The sequence below is a fragment of the Ranitomeya imitator genome, chromosome 5 (assembly GCF_032444005.1).
Source record: "Ranitomeya imitator isolate aRanImi1 chromosome 5, aRanImi1.pri, whole genome shotgun sequence".
NCBI lineage: Eukaryota > Metazoa > Chordata > Amphibia > Anura > Dendrobatidae > Ranitomeya > Ranitomeya imitator.
Window position 1 is genome coordinate 383,291,830 of NC_091286.1, and position 17,398 is coordinate 383,309,227.

General features: G+C 42.9%; 1 protein-coding gene across 2 annotated transcripts in view; it reads right to left on the bottom strand.

The window, feature by feature from the left end:
- Positions 1–17,398, bottom strand: part of GFRAL (GDNF family receptor alpha like) — a 269,983-nt gene that overhangs the window by 237,887 nt on the left and 14,698 nt on the right. For both annotated transcript variants that reach the window (XM_069726751.1, XM_069726753.1), the window contains exon 2: positions 7,686–7,820. In XM_069726751.1, the coding sequence (XP_069582852.1) occupies positions 7,686–7,820 (135 nt within the window). The remainder of the gene's footprint in view (positions 1–7,685; positions 7,821–17,398) is intronic.

The window sequence follows — 17,398 nt, forward strand, 5'->3', positions numbered from 1 at the left end:
TAACACCCATGATGGACACTATGAGTATAATGTTATGCAGTTTGGACTCTGTAACACACCAGCCAACTTTCAAGAACTGGTGAACGACATCTTCCGTGATCTTCTCTACACGTGTGTAGTAGTGTACTTGGATGATATCTTGGTGTTCTTCTCTGAGCTGCCTTCACACGGTAGAGATGTTTGCCAAGTTTTGCAGATGCTAAAGAAGAACCGTCTGTACGCCAAATATGACAAGTGTGATTTTGAACAGACATCTATTCCATTTCTTAAATACATAATCTCCAAGCCCGGTCTGAAAATGGATCCCGAAACAGTGTCAGCAGTTCTGAAGTTGCCCCTGACAGACTGTCTGAAAGCTATACAGTGGTTTCTTGGTTTCACAAACTACTACCGCCAGTTTATCCCCATTTCTCTTCCCAGACTGCTCCTATCTCAGCCCTGACCTGCAAGATATGGACACCAGAGGCTGAAAATGCCTTTGTATCTTTAATCAAGAAGAATTGTTTAGTGGAAATCCTCTGTGCTGCTGAACGATTGAAGAGACGTCAGTCCATGTGTGGTTTATTAATAAATTGTGGCTTAATTCTACATGTTTCAAAGTTACAAGAACTTCTTCCTCAGGAAAAAAAGGATCACATGTACATAGTAGATACAACTTTAGATTCTTATAGGTGCACGTTTTGAATCTTTGGCGCTATCATATTACAAGTGCAAAAGAAGGCTAATCAGGTAAGCACAATCTAATACCTATGCCCCTATTTTATGTAGATAAAATCCTATTTGTGCGCTACCTTCTCTTTTGCTTCGGTGCTGCATCATCCAATAATAAGCAGTTCTTTCGGGAGGTGCATGCTTTTTCCTTATGGGCTGGAGTCATTCTTACCCAGAGGTCCTCATTCGGTTGCATGGTGACTAGAGGTTTCTTTTCCAAGATCTTCTCTGCTTCAGAACGCAATTATTCAATTGGTGATTCGGAACTGCTTGTGATGAAACTGGCACTGGAGGAGTGGCAATTCTTGCTGGAGGGGGCTATACATCTCTTGGTTATTTATATGGACCACAAGAATCTATCCTATCTACAGTGTTAGGGTTAGCAGAACACACCGAGTATATATATATATGTATAAATAGGTGCGTTCACAACCCGGGGTCCACCATGCAGGAGAGGAACCTGCTGCTGGCAAATGGCAGCACTATATGGCGGTATAAACAAACTCTGTTAACTCCACAGAGTTGCTAGAAAAAAGATACTGTCCCCTGTTAGCGTCACAGGGGAACACAGCTAACTGCTGAGCTGATGCCAGTCAGTGGTCACGCACCCAGAAAAGCACATAAACACTCCTCACCGGAGGTGCTGGTATTCTAGGGGCTTATTTCACCCGGGTCCCTAAATACACACATACAGGCGCGACCACAAATAACAAGCTCATGACATGAGGTGATACTAGCGCATGGCAGTGCGGCCATGCAAACCTTTTATAGCTGCAGCAGCTTCAGGACCTTCCTAGGGAACCAATGGCAGATGCTTCAGTACCTGAGCAACTTCAAGACCTTCCTAGAGGACCAATGATAGCTGCTGCAGTACCTGAGCATGTGACGCCTGACCTCCAATGAGAGGTCTTACATTGGGCATGCTCAGTGTGTGCAAGGCAGGACTTAGTCCCAGAAAAGCCTGCTCGCCGCTGACCAGTGCAGGCTACAACAGCAGAGCCTGGAAAGGCAGCAGTAACCCTTTGCACAGTATCAGACAGAGCGAGATGCTGGGACCGACGTCTCCACTGAGCAGGCTCCACATCGGTCAATGTGGAATGGGAGACCGCAGCAGACATGGCTTGAGATTCCCCCTGTGCAGCGGTGGGAACTCGACTCCTAACACACAGTCTGCACTAGGGTTGAGCGAAACGGATGGGCCAATTTCAAAAGTCGCCGACTTTTGGCAAAGTTTGGTTTTGTGAAACCCGACCCTATCCCACTATGGGATCGGGTCGACGGTCGGTGATCTTCGCTCCAAAGTCGGGTTTCGTTTTATATATATATATATATATATATATATATATATATTTAAAAATTGGAACAGCATCTACAAAGTACCTGATAAAGTGCAAAGCTTCCCCAGTCAGTAGTCCAATGACTTCCAGCAATATGAAGAAAAAACGGAGCAGCACCAAGAATATAGAAAAAAGTGGACTTTATTGCCTGGATGGCGTGGCGACGTTTCGGATACCAGATCCTTGAAAAAGGATCTGGTATCCGAAACGTCGCCACGCCAACCAGGCAATAAAGTCCACTTTTTTCTATATTCTTGGTGCTGCTCCGTTTTTTCTTCATATATATATATATATATATACGGTATATATATATATGTCATTGAGACACATATATATATATATATATATTTATATTTACTTCTTATCTGAATATGCAGCATTTTACTTGTTTAGTAAAATACACCCCACAGTCCTCCCTATAGTATAATACACTCCCTATAGTCCTCCACATAGTATAATACACTCCTCATAGTCCTCCATATAGCATAATACACTCCTCATAGTGCTCCATATAGAATAATGCACCGCCATAGTCATCCATGTAGTACAATTCACTTCCCATAGTATAATGCACCCCATAGTTCTTCATATAGTATAACGTATTCCCCATAGTCCTTGATACAGTATAATGCAGCCCACATATAGTATAATGCAGCCACCACCCTACAGAATATAATGCGGCAACCACAGAGTATAAAGCAGCCACCCCACAGTATAATGCAGCCACCCCACAGAGTATAATGCAGCCACCCCACAGAGTATAATGTAACCCCATAGAATATAATACAGCCCACCTCCCCATAATATAGTATATAACCCAACCTCCCCATAGAATATAATATACCCCCCACAACAGTATATACCACAGCCACATAGTACATAACATGGCCTCCCCATAGAAGATAATATACTCCCCATAGTATATAGCAAAGCCCGCATAGTAGATAACACAGCCCACACAGCAGTATACAGCACAGCCCACACAGTAGTATATACAGCACAGCCCAAACAGTAGTATATACAGCACAGCCCACACAGTAGTATATACAGCACAGCCCACACAGTAGTAACATACATAGTAACATAGTAACATAGTTAGTAAGGCCAAAAAAAGACATTTGTCCATCCAGTTCAGCCTATATTCCATCATAATAAATACCCAGATCTACGTCCTTCTACAGAACCTAATAATTGTATGATACAATATTGTTCTGCTCCAGGAAGACATCCAGGCCTCTCTTGAACCCCTCGACTGAGTTCGCCATCACCACCTCCTCAGGCAAGCAATTCCAGATTCTCACTGCCCTAACAGTAAAGAATCTTCTTCTATGTTGGTGGAAAAACCTTCTCTCCTCCAGACGCAAAGAATGCCCCCTTGTGCCCGTCACCTTCCTTGGTATAAACAGATCCTCAGCGAGATATTTGTATTGTCCCCTTATATACTTATACATGGTTATTAGATCGCCCCTCAGTCGTCTTTTTTCTAGACTAAATAATCCTAATTTCGCTAATCTATCTGGGTATTGTAGTTCTCCCATCCCCTTTATTAATTTTGTTGCCCTCCTTTGTACTCTCTCTAGTTCCATTATATCCTTCCTGAGCACCGGTGCCCAAAACTGGACACAGTACTCCATGTGCGGTCTAACTAGGGATTTGTACAGAGGCAGTATAATGCTCTCATCATGTGTATCCAGACCTCTTTTAATGCACCCCATGATCCTGTTTGCCTTGGCAGCTGCTGCCTGGCACTGGCTGCTCCAGGTAAGTTTATCATTAACTAGGATCCCCAAGTCCTTCTCCCTGTCAGATTTACCCAGTGGTTTCCCGTTCAGTGTGTAATGGTGATATTGATTCCCTCTTCCCATGTGTATAACCTTACATTTATCATTGTTAAACCTCATCTGCCACCTTTCAGCCCAAGTTTCCAACTTATCCAGATCCATCTGTAGCAGAATACTATCTTCTCTTGTATTAACTGCTTTACATAGTTTTGTATCATCTGCAAATATCGATATTTTACTGTGTAAACCTTCTACCAGATCATTAATGAATATGTTGAAGAGAACAGGTCCCAATACCGACCCCTGCGGTACCCCACTGGTCACAGCGACCCAGTTAGAGACTATACCATTTATAACCACCCTCTGCTTTCTATCACTAAGCCAGTTACTAACCCATTTACACACATTTTCCCCCAGACCAAGCATTCTCATTTTGTGTACCAACCTCTTGTGCGGCACGGTATCAAACGCTTTGGAAAAATCGAGATATACCACGTCCAATGACTCACCGTGGTCCAGTCTATAGCTTACCTCTTCATAAAAACTGATTAGATTGGTTTGACAGGAGCGATTTCTCATAAACCCATGCTGATATGGAGTTAAACAGTTATTCTCATTGAGATAATCCAGAATAACATCCCTCAGAAACCCTTCAAATATTTTACCAACAATAGAGGTTAGACTTACTGGCCTATAATTTCCAGGTTCACTTTTAGAGCCCTTTTTGAATATTGGCACCACATTTGCTATGCGCCAGTCCTGCGGAACAGACCCTGTCGCTATAGAGTCACTAAAAATAAGAAATAATGGTTTATCTATTACATTACTTAGTTCTCTTAGTACTCGTGGGTGTATGCCATCCGGACCCGGAGATTTATCTATTTTAATCTTATTTAGCCGGTTTCGCACCTCTTCTTGGGTTAGATTGGTGACTCTTAATATAGGGTTTTCATTGTTTCTTGGGATTTCACCTAGCATTTCATTTTCCACCGTGAATACCGTGGAGAAGAAGGTGTTTAATATGTTAGCTTTTTCCTCGTCATCTACAACCATTCTTTCCTCACTATTTTTTAAGGGGCCTACATTTTCAGTTTTTATTCTTTTACTATTGATATAGTTGAAGAACAGTTTGGGATTAGTTTTACTCTCCTTAGCAATGTGCTTCTCTGTTTCCTTTTTGGCAGCTTTAATTAGTTTTTTAGATAAAGTATTTTTCTCCCTATAGTTTTTTAGAGCTTCAATGGTGCCATCCTGCTTTAGTAGTGCAAATGCTTTCTTTTTACAGTAGTATATACAGCACAGCCCACACAGTAGTATATACAGCACAGCCCGCACAGTGGTATATCCAGTACAGCCCGCACAGTGGTATATCCAGCACAGCCCACATCTCTCCTCCTCCCCCCGAGAGTGTCCCCACAGTCCAGCAAAAAAAAACAAAACACTCTCCTCACCTTTTCTCGTGCCCCGCGTTGCTTCCTGCTCCTGTCTCAGCGGCTGCAGTCTGCCCGGGACACAGCAGGTGCGCGATGATATGACGTCATCGCGCACCCGCAGTGTCAGAGGCAGGGCGGGGAATGATGGGAGAGGGAGTGTCTGTAGATGCTCTCTCCTCCATCATTGCATTCAACTGTATAGTATAGTTGAATGCGACGGCGGGGGGGTGAGTCGGCGGCGGCGGAAGGCAGATCGAGCGGCCCACGACTGGCACTGGCCCTTCTGGCATTTGCCAGAAGTGCCCGATGGCCAGTCCGGCCCTGGCCACAGCTCAGTGGTTCTACCACCCAGCCAGTTACATTTTGTTTGAAAGTAATTTCAAAATTAACCTTTTAAAGGGGTTGTACAGTCGGAATCAAAAAGGCTGCAGTCACTTAGTTTGACTGCAGACTAATGAATCCCCCAGCATACTACCAGTTTCTGACCAGGGACCGGAGGGTATGTCTGAGTTAAACATACTCCTGGCCATTGGGCACACCCTTTCTCTCCATACATTTGTATGGAGTGAGGCAGCGTCCTCTAGTGTGGCACGCCCACTGGCCCCTCTCGTCACTGGTCAGGGCACGGCATCTGTTCAATAAAAGTCTAAAAGTGTATGAAGTGAGGTCACGCTCACTGGCCAAGAGAATGTATACGGTAACTTATATATACCCTACAGTGCTGGGTCGGAAGCTGGCAAATCCTCATAGACCACAGCAAGTGCGCTAGGGGGATTTACAGCTGTGCAATCACACACAGTGACTGCAGACTTATTGATTTGGACTGGAAAGCACCTTTAACTATACAGACAATATTCTTTTTTTGCATTTTCATTTCTTCTTACCCTTTGTCAAAAAGCCGTAACTATTTTATATTTCCATCAACATGGTCTTGTGATGGCTTATTTCTTGCAGCAAGAGTTGAACCTTTTTATTACACTATTCACTTAACCATACAGTGTAAAGAAAGGGGGTGGAGAATCCAACTGATGTGAAATGGTGTAAAAAAAGTAATTCTATCATCTTTTTTTATTTTGTGTGATAAAATTGACCTGTGAACATAATTTACTAAGTCAGTATGATTATGGTAAAGCCAAACATATATATATATATATATATATATATATATATATATATATATATATATATATATATATATATATATATTAACAGCTTAAAAATACATTTTATTTTGTAAGAAAAACTCTTGTTTTGGTATTTTCTGATACCCTTGATTTTTTTTCATTTTTTTCTTTAAGGCATTAAATGGGGACTTGCTTTTACATGTCGATTATGCATCGCATACTGGAATCTGCCCCATGAAAAGTAGGCTCCGCTATTGAGCCTGTTCCACACACCTCAAACTAATATATGATGGACACATCCATAATACAGTGTTATGTGGTTAAACAAGATCATCTCCATTAACAAGACCATCATTTTTCATGCCAGTCTTGATGAGGAGACATGCTGGAGTAAGACACTCCTTCTTAAAGGGAACCTGTCACCAGGTTTGGCTGATACAAGTTATGGCCATGCCCTGTCAGGGCTTATATACATAATTCTATAATGCTGTAGATAAGCCCTCAACCCGACCTGCCAAAAGAAGAAAAATTACTTATATTATACTCACTTGCGGGGCGGTCTGGTCCTCTCTGACCTTTCCCAGTGCCTGAGCACTGTAGTACTTTGCTCTGCCCTCAACAGAGCAGAAAAGCATGCCTGCACAGGAGAGTGATGTCGAGCAGACTGTGTGGATGATGCATGCTTGAGTCATCCACATGAACAAAGAAGGAGAATTGCATTGCAAGAAAATAGGAGGCGCCGGACAGGACAATTCCATAGATGAGTATAATAAAAGTTGTTTTTCCTGGTCGGGTTGGGGAAGATATACAGCATTATAGAAAGGTGGTGGCACATCTCATAGCAGCCTAACCTGGTGACAGGTTCCCTTTAATGAATCAGGAGTCTTGGACATGTGTGGTACATCTCCGTGTACCTCATCACAAAATCTTACTCCAGTCACATACTAAAGTAAGATTTGTTTCATGAGGTGTTGCCATGCTTTCATTCCACCCCAGCTGTGCCCAGTTTATCAGATGAAGTAGACATGAGAATGAAACAAATTGCATAATTTCAGCGCAGCCTCGTAATGCATCAAAACTTTGCAACTTTTCAAACTTTGTTTGCAAGGACTCTGGTGTAAAAGCTTTGATGCCATGGGTTCAAAATTTTTTCAATATGAAAGGAAACCAGATTACCAGAAATTGTCAAGTAAAACTATATGCGCTTCAATTAAGATACTGGTAAAAATTGTAAGTTTATTTCAAGCATATTCAGAACTGATTAAAGTAATCATGTGAAACTCTTGTCACTTATTGTACCTGAAAGATCACACATTCGTTCTGTAGTATTCCAAAGTCCAGCACATTCATCTTCAGACATTCTGCATTTCTCTTTCATGTGAAGACAATTGATAGCTTGTAATCTTGGCAAGTATAAAGTTATTAACCAAAGAGCTAAAACACACAAAAACAAAGCAATCAATTAACACAAATAATAAATATCTATTCTTTTGCTGCTCCATTAAGTACAATTTTTGACACATAACAGTGATATTACTTTAACTAATGATCAGATTGCAAAATTGTATGAAGGTTTCAATAATGTTTCAGTTACTTTGAGATTGTTACTGAGCATCTCTATTAGATGCAAACTGTGCTCATAATGCAGTATCAAAAATTCACTGCACACTCAACTTTAGTACACACATGTCTCACTCCAACCTATTAAAAACATTCTGAGTTGAGAGGATATAATTTCTGACAATTCAATGTTTCCTCACAGAGTTTTTCTTGTTTTTTTTTTTAATTGGGTCATATACATAGCAGCAAAAACAAGCATGTGCAGTGTGATGTTATGCATATGTAAAGATCAAAACATTCAGTTACATGTTATACAAATAAAAACACAACATTATTACTCATAGTAGTCAGATCAGCTTCAATAAACTGCGTAATACCAGTACATTCAAAATGACAATAATGACCAAAGTACTATTAACATATGTCACATTATGGTTTATAACCCATAATAAACTGACATAAACCAAATCGAAAACAAGAATGATAAGAAAATTAAAGGAGAAACAATAACATATCTTGACATAGATCAAGTTATTATTATTATTATTTATTATTATTTATTGTTATAGCGCCATTTATTCCATGGCGCTTAACATGTAAGGAGGGGTATACATAATAAAAACAAGTACAATAATCTTAAACAATACAAGTCATAACTGGTACAGGAGGAGAGAGGACCCTGCCCGTGAAGGCTCACAATCTACAAGGGATGGGTGAGAATACAGTAGGCGAAGGTAGAGCTGGTCATGCAGTGGTTTGGTCGATCGGTGGTTACTGCAGGTTATAGGCTTGCCGGAAGAGGTAGGTCTTCAGGTTCTTTTTGAAGGTTTCAATGGTAGGTGAGAGTCTGATATGTTGGGTTAGAGGGTTCCAGAGTAGGGGTGATACGCGAGAGAAATATTGTATACGATTGTGGGAAGAGGAGATAAGAGGGGAGTAGAGAAGGAGGTCTTGTGAGGATCGGAGGTTGTGTGTAGGTAAGTACTGGGAGACAGGGTCACAGATGTATGGAGGAGACAGGTTGTGGATGGCTTTGTACGTCATGGTTAGGGTTTTGTACTGGAGTCTCTGGGCAATGGGGAGCCAGTGAAGGGATTGACAGAGTGGAGAAGCTGGAAAATAGCGGGGGGACAGGTGGATTAGTCGGGCAGTAGAGTTTTGAATAGATTGGAGGGGTGCGAGAGTATTCGAGGGGAAGCCACAGAGCAGGAGGTTGCAATAGTCAAGGCGAGAGATGATGAGGGCATGGACTAGGGTTTTTGCAGTTGATATCAACCAAACATCATTGGTTCATTCTAAAGATTTATCTATAAGACAATCCCAACTGTCCTGAGGTGTAAAAAGTATCGCAACATAAAAATAACCACATTTTGGAGGATAATTGTTCCAGCATGTGTTGAATGTTTTAATCTGCTGTTATGGATTGCTAACGTATGTTCATCAATTAAAGGCAAACTGAATTTGTGTTGAAATCTATGACATTTTCAGGTTTGGGCAAATTCATGTAAATTCACTTTGCATGAATCCCCAAGAAAATGCACTGAAAAGTTTGTCAAACCTGTCAAATTCAAATTTTAAAAGATTTGATAATCTCTATTAGTTATAGTTAGAATTTACCCTTTAAATGGTGTCTTAGATTTACTTTTACATTTCTTTGGATTTTGTGGTAAAAATATGACAAATCATGGATCTTAAGTCATATGAAATGTCTTCTAGTTCTAAGAATTTCATAGCCAAGCCTGGCAATTGCGTAATGCAAATTCTAAATAAATTGCTAAGCAGCACAAACATCTGTTTGTCTTGTTGGGTGCATTTTACAACAGGACCAAAAAAATGTGCATGATCAAGGGAGTTATGGGACCGACAACTGAGCTAGAAGAAAGAAGACCAAGATGTGCAAATAATAGAGTGTTTTAGAGGTATAAAACCAACTAAATAATATTTTCTGGAATGCTTCTCCATGCTTAATGCAAGCTGAAAGAAATTTTGGCCTTTTAATGTCTGAAACCATAGTTGTGAAGATACTTTTTATAATTCAGTTTCTCATGTTTACATTTCTTTGAATTGAATAACTTTGTTACCCCTTTAATAAAAGATAGAGAACCAATTAATTATTCTCAAGTTTACCAGGTCACTGGGAAGAAATTTAAATATATGGTGCATCTACTTGAGGTACTATCAAGAGAGGTGGCATATCTGTTATGTTTGCTAATGACAGGTGTTATGAAGGCAATCCAGAAACACAGTGTGCTTAGCGATCAGAGCGCACACAGTGATCTGACAAATACCCAAAAATACAAGAACGAGCTCTGAGACGTGGAAACTCTGTAGACTGCACACCTGATCCTATCCTAAACACAACTAAAAGCGGCTGTGGATTGCGCCTAACAACTACCTAGGCAACTCGGCACAGCCTAAGAAACTAGCTAGCCTGAAGATAGAAAAATAGGCCTGACTTGCCCCAGAGAAATTCCCCAAAGGAAAAGGCAGCCCCCCACATATAATGACTGTGAGTAAGATGAAAAGACAAAACGTAGGGATGAAATAGATTCAGCAAAGTGGGGCCCGATATTCTAGGACAGAGCGAGGACAGTAAAGCGAACTTTGCAGTCTACAAAAAACCCTAAAGCAAAACCATGCAAAAGGGGGCAAAAAAAACCCACCGTGCCGAACTAACGGCACGGCGGTACACCCTTTGCGTCTCAGAGCTTCCAGCAAAACAAAAGACAAGCTGGACAGAAAAAAAGCAACAAAAAAGCAAAAAGCACTTAGCTATACAGAGCAGCAGGTCACAGGAACAATCAGGAGAAGCTCAGATCCAACACTGAAACATTGACAAGGAGCAAGGATAGCAGCATCAGGCGGAGTTAAGTAATGAAGCAGTTAACGAGCTCACCAGAACACCTGAGGGAGGAAGCTCAGAAGCTGCAGTACCACTTGTGACCACAGGAGTGAATTCAGCCACAGAATTCACAACAGTACCCCCCCTTGAGGAGGGGTCACCGAACCCTCACCAGAGCCCCCAGGCCGACCAGGATGAGCCGCATGAAAGGCACGAACAAGATCGGAAGCATGAACATCAGAGGCAAAAACCCAGGAATTATCTTCCTGAGCATAACCCTTCCATTTAACCAGATACTGGAGTTTCCGTCTAGAAACACGAGAATCCAAAATCTTCTCCACAATATACTCCAATTCCCCCTCCACCAAAACCGGGGCAGAAGGCTCAACAGATGGAACCATAGGTGCCACGTATCTCCGCAACAACGACCTATGGAATACATTATGTATGGAAAAGGAGTCTGGGAGGGTCAAACGAAAAGACACAGGATTGAGAACCTCAGAAATCCTATACGGACCAATAAAACGAGGTTTAAATTTAGGAGAGGAAACCCTCATAGGAACATGACGAGAAGACAACCAAACCAGATCCCCAACACGAAGTCGGGGACCCACACGGTGTCTGCGATTAGCGAAAAGTTGAGCTTTCTCCTGGGACAAGATCAAATTGTCCACTACCTGAGTCCAGATCTGCTGCAACCTATCCACCACAGAATCCACACCAGGACAGTCCGAAGACTCAACCTGTCCTGAAGAGAAACGAGGATGGAACCCAGAATTGCAAAAAAATGGAGAAACCAAGGTAGCCGAGCTGGCCCGATTATTAAGGGCGAACTCAGCCAACGGCAAAAAGGACACCCAATCATCCTGGTCTGCAAAAACAAAACATCTCAGATATATTTCCAAGGTCTGATTGGTTCGTTCGGTCTGGCCATTAGTCTGAGGATGGAAAGCCGAGGAAAAGGATAGGTCAATGCCCATCCTACCACAAAAGGCTCGCCAAAACCTTGAAACAAACTGGGAACCTCTGTCAGAAACAATATTCTCAGGAATGCCATGCAACCGAACCACATGCTGAAAGAACAAAGGTACCAAATCAGAGGAGGAAGGCAATTTAGCCAAGGGCACCAGATGGACCATTTTAGAAAAGCGATCACAGACCACCCAAATGACTGACATCTTTTGAGAAACGGGAAGGTCAGAAATGAAATCCATCGAAATATGTGTCCAAGGCCTCTTTGGGACCGGCAAGGGCAAAAGCAACCCACTGGCACGAGAACAGCAGGGCTTAGCCCTAGCACAAATCCCACAGGACTGCACAAAAGTACGTACATCCCGTGACAGAGATGGCCACCAGAAGGATCTAGCCACTAACTCTCTGGTACCAAAGATTCCAGGATGACCAGCCAACACCGAACAATGAAGTTCAGAGATAAGTGTATTAGTCCACCTATCAGGGACGAACAGTTTCTCTGCTGGACAACGATCAGTTTTATTCGCCTGAAATTTTTGCAGCACCCGCCGCAAATCAGGGGAGATGGCAGACACAATGACTCCTTCCTTGAGGATACCCGCTGGCTCAGATAAACCCGGAGAGTCGGGCACAAAACTCCTAGACAGAGCATCCGCCTTCACATTTTTAGAGCCCGGAAGGTACGAAATCACAAAGTCGAAGCGGGCAAAAAATAACGACCAACGGGCCTGTCTAGGATTCAAGCGCTTGGCAGACTCGAGATAAGTCAAGTTCTTATGATCAGTCAATACCACCACGCGATGCTTAGCTCCTTCAAGCCAATGACGCCACTCCTCGAATGCCCACTTCATGGCCAGCAACTCTCGATTGCCCACATCATAATTACGCTCAGCGGGCGAAAACTTCCTGGAAAAGAAAGCACATGGTTTCATCATTGAGCAATCAGAACCTCTCTGTGACAAAACCGCCCCTGCTCCAATCTCAGAAGCATCAACCTCGACCTGGAACGGAAGAGAAACATCTGGCTGACACAACACAGGGGCAGAACAAAAACGACGCTTCAACTCCTGAAAAGCTTCCACAGCAGCAGAAGACCAATTAACCAAATCAGCACCCTTCTTGGTCAAATCGGTCAATGGTTTGGCAATGCTAGAAAAATTACAGATGAAGCGACGATAAAAATTAGCAAAGCCCAGGAACTTTTGCAGACTTTTCAGAGATGTCGGCTGAATCCCTAGCCCTAGCACAAATCCCACAGGACTGCACAAAAGTACGTACATCCCGTGACAGAGATGGCCACCAGAAGGATCTAGCCACTAACTCTCTGGTACCAAAGATTCCAGGATGACCAGCCAACACCGAACAATGAAGTTCAGAGATAAGTTTATTAGTCCACCTATCAGGGACGAACAGTTTCTCTGCTGGACAACGATCAGGTTTATTCGCCTGAAATTTTTGCAGCACCCGCCGCAAATCAGGGGAGATGGCAGACACAATGACTCCTTCCTTGAGGATACCCGCTGGCTCAGATAAACCCGGAGAGTCGGGCACAAAACTCCTAGACAGAGCATCCGCCTTCACATTTTTAGAGCCCGGAAGGTACGAAATCACAAAGTCGAAGCGGGCAAAAAATAACGACCAACGGGCCTGTCTAGGATTCAAGCGCTTGGCAGACTCGAGATAAGTCAAGTTCTTATGATCAGTCAATACCACCACGCGATGTTTAGCTCCTTCAAGCCAATGACGCCACTCCTCGAATGCCCACTTCATGGCCAGCAACTCTCGATTGCCCACATCATAATTACGCTCAGCGGGCGAAAACTTCCTGGAAAAGAAAGCACATGGTTTCATCATTGAGCAATCAGAACCTCTCTGTGACAAAACCGCCCCTGCTCCAATCTCAGAAGCATCAACCTCGACCTGGAACGGAAGAGAAACATCTGGCTGACACAACACAGGGGCAGAACGAAACGACGCTTCAACTCCTGAAAAGCTTCCGCAGCAGCAGAAGACCAATTAACCAAATCAGCACCCTTCTTGGTCAAATCGGTCAATGGTTTGGCAATGCTAGAAAAATTACAGATGAAGCGACGATAAAAATTAGCAAAGCCCAGGAACTTTTGCAGACTTTTCAGAGATGTCGGCTGAATCCAATCCTGGATGGCTTGGACCTTAACTGGATCCATCTCGATAGTAGAAGGGGTAAAGATGAACCCCAAAAATGAAACTTTCTGCACACCGAAGAGACACTTTGATCCCTTCACAAACAAAGAGTTAGCACGCAGGACCTGAAAAACCATTCTGACCTGCTTCACATGAGACTCCCAATCATCTGAGAAGATCAAAATGTCATCCAAGTAAACAATCAGGAATTTATCCAGATACTCACGGAAGATGTCATGCATAAAAGACTGAAACACAGATGGAGCATTGGCAAGTCCGAACGGCATCACTAGATACTCAAAATGACCCTCGGGCGTATTGAATGCAGTTTTCCATTCATCTCCTTGCCTGATTCTCACCAGATTATACGCACCACAAAGATCTATCTTAGTGAACCAACTAGCCCCCTTAATCCGAGCAAACAAGTCAGATAACAATGGCAAGGGATACTGAAATTTAACAGTGATCTTATTAAGAAGGCGGTAATCAATACACGGTCTCAGCGAACCATCCTTCTTGGCTACAAAGAAGAACCCTGCTCCCAGTGGTGATGACGATGGGCGAATATGTCCCTTCTCCAGGGATTCCTTCACATAACTGCGCATAGCGGCGTGTTCGGGCACGGATAAATTAAATAATCGACCTTTAGGGAATTTACTACCAGGAATCAAATTGATAGCACAATCACAATCCCTATGCGGAGGTAGAGCATCGGACTTGGGCTCTTCAAATACATCCTGATAATCAGACAAGAACTCTGGGACCTCAGAAGGGGTGGATGACGAAATCGACAAAAATGGAACATCACCATGTACCCCCTGACAACCCCAGCTGGATACCGACATGGAATTCCAATCCAATACTGGATTATGGGTTTGTAGCCATGGCAACCCCAACACGACCACATCATGCAGATTATGCAACACCAGAAAGCGAATAACTTCCTGATGTGCAGGAGCCATGCACATGGTCAGCTGGGCCCAGTATTGAGGTTTATTCTTGGCCAAAGGTGTAGCATCAATTCCTCTCAATGGAATAGGACACCGCAAAGGCTCCAAGAAAAACCCACAACGTTTAGCATAATACAAATCCATCAGATTCAGGGCAGCGCCCGAATCCACAAACGCCATGACAGAAAACGACGACAAAGAGCATATCAAGGTAATGGACAGAAGGAATTTGGACTGTACAGTACCAATGACGGCAGACCTAGCGGACCGCTTAGTGCGCTTAGGACAATCAGAAATAGCATGAGTGGAATCACCACAGTAGAAACACAGACCATTCAGACGTCTGTATTCCTGCCGTTCAACTCTAGTCATAGTCCTATCGCACTGCATAGGCTCAGGTTTAACCTCAGGCAGTACCGCCAAATGGTGCACAGATTTACGCTCGCGCAAGCGTCGACCGATCTGAATGGCCAAAGACAAAGACTCATTCAAACCAGCAGGCATAGGAAATCCCACCATGACATCCTTAAGAGCCTCAGAGAGACCCTTTCTGAACAAAGCTGCCAGCGCAGATTCATTCCACTGAGTGAGTACTGACCATTTCCTAAATTTCTGACAATATACTTCTATATCATCCTGACCCTGGCACAAAGCCAGCAAATTTTTCTCAGCCTGATCCACTGAATTAGGCTCATCGTACAGCAATCCGAGCGCCAGGAAAAACGCATCGACACTACTCAATGCAGGGTCTCCTGGCGCAAGAGAAAATGCCCAGTCTTGAGGGTCGCCGCGCAAAAAAGAAATAATAATCAAAACCTGTTGAATAGGATTACCAGAAGAATGAGGTTTCAAGGCCAGAAATAGCTTACAATTATTTTTGAAACTTAGAAACTTAGTTCTATCTCCAAAAAACAAATCAGGAATAGGAATTCTTGGTTCTAACATAGATTTCTGATCAATAGTATCTTGAATTTTTTGTACATTTATAACGAGATTATCCATTGAAGAGCACAGACCCTGAATATCCATGTCCACACCTGTGTCCAGAATACCCAAATGTCTAGGGGAAAAAAAAAAAGTGAACACAGAGCAGAAAAAAAAAAAAAATGATGTCAGAACTTTTTCTTTCCCTCTATTGAGAATCATTAGTTAGGCTCCTTGTACTGTTATGTTTGCTAATGACAGGTGTTATGAAGGCAATCCAGAAACACAGTGTGCTTAGCGATCAGAGCGCACACAGTGATCTGACAAATACCCAAAAATACAAGAACGAGCTCTGAGACGTGGAAACTCTGTAGACTGCACACCTGATCCTATCCTAAACACAACTAAAAGCGGCTGTGGATTGCGCCTAACAACTACCTAGGCAACTCGGCACAGCCTAAGAAACTAGCTAGCCTGAAGATAGAAAAATAGGCCTGACTTGCCCCAGAGAAATTCCCCAAAGGAAAAGGCAGCCCCCCACATATAATGACTGTGAGTAAGATGAAAAGACAAAACGTAGGGATGAAATAGATTCAGCAAAGTGGGGCCCGATATTCTAGGACAGAGCGAGGACAGTAAAGCGAACTTTGCCGTCTACAAAAAACCCTAAAGCAAAACCACGCAAAAGGGGGCAAAAAAAACCCACCGTGCCGAACTAACGGCACGGCGGTACACCCTTTGCGTCTCAGAGCTTCCAGCAAAACAAAAGACAAGCTGGACAGAAAAAAAGCAACAAAAAAGCAAAAAGCACTTAGCTATACAGAGCAGCAGGTCACAGGAACAATCAGGAGAAGCTCGGATCCAACACTGAAACATTGACAAGGAGCAAGGATAGCAGCATCAGGCGGAGTTAAGTAATGAAGCAGTTAACGAGCTCACCAGAACACCTGAGGGAGGAAGCTCAGAAGCTGCAGTACCACTTGTGACCACAGGAGTGAATTCAGCCATAGAATTCACAACACATATCGTAATATGGTAATTTGGTAGTAAATACCTGACCTCGAGATATATAAAAGTACGCTTTGTGGGAAAGGTGGTCAAAATATTCCTCAAATGAGCAAAAAGACTTGTTGGTATATAGAACTTTGATTGTCTGGATACCACGTTCTCACTAGAGGTGAGGAGAAAGCAAAAGATCAACTTAAAAAAATCTATCAATTTTTAAAGGGAACCCGTTCTGTCTGATAACACTATTAACCTGCTGATATACAATTAATTTGCAGGTTAATAGCGTTCTGTACTTGCCCGGCACTTGCAGTTAAATCCCTGCTGCCGGAAAGAAATTAATTGTACTTTACAAGCATTAATTCCCAGAGCAACTACAGTAATTTCTCACAGCACTGACAGCCAAGGTTGTGAGAACACCCTGTCACTGATTGACAGTGGCCTAGGCACTGATGCACTCTTGAGCTGGCTGTTAAAGTTCGCGGCACTGAATTTCTCCCTAGTGGGGCACTTTCGGTTCTGCTTTCTGGCAGCTTCATATTGCTAGTAACCTGCAGATTAAGGCTACAGAATCACTAAGGGTACCGTCACACTAA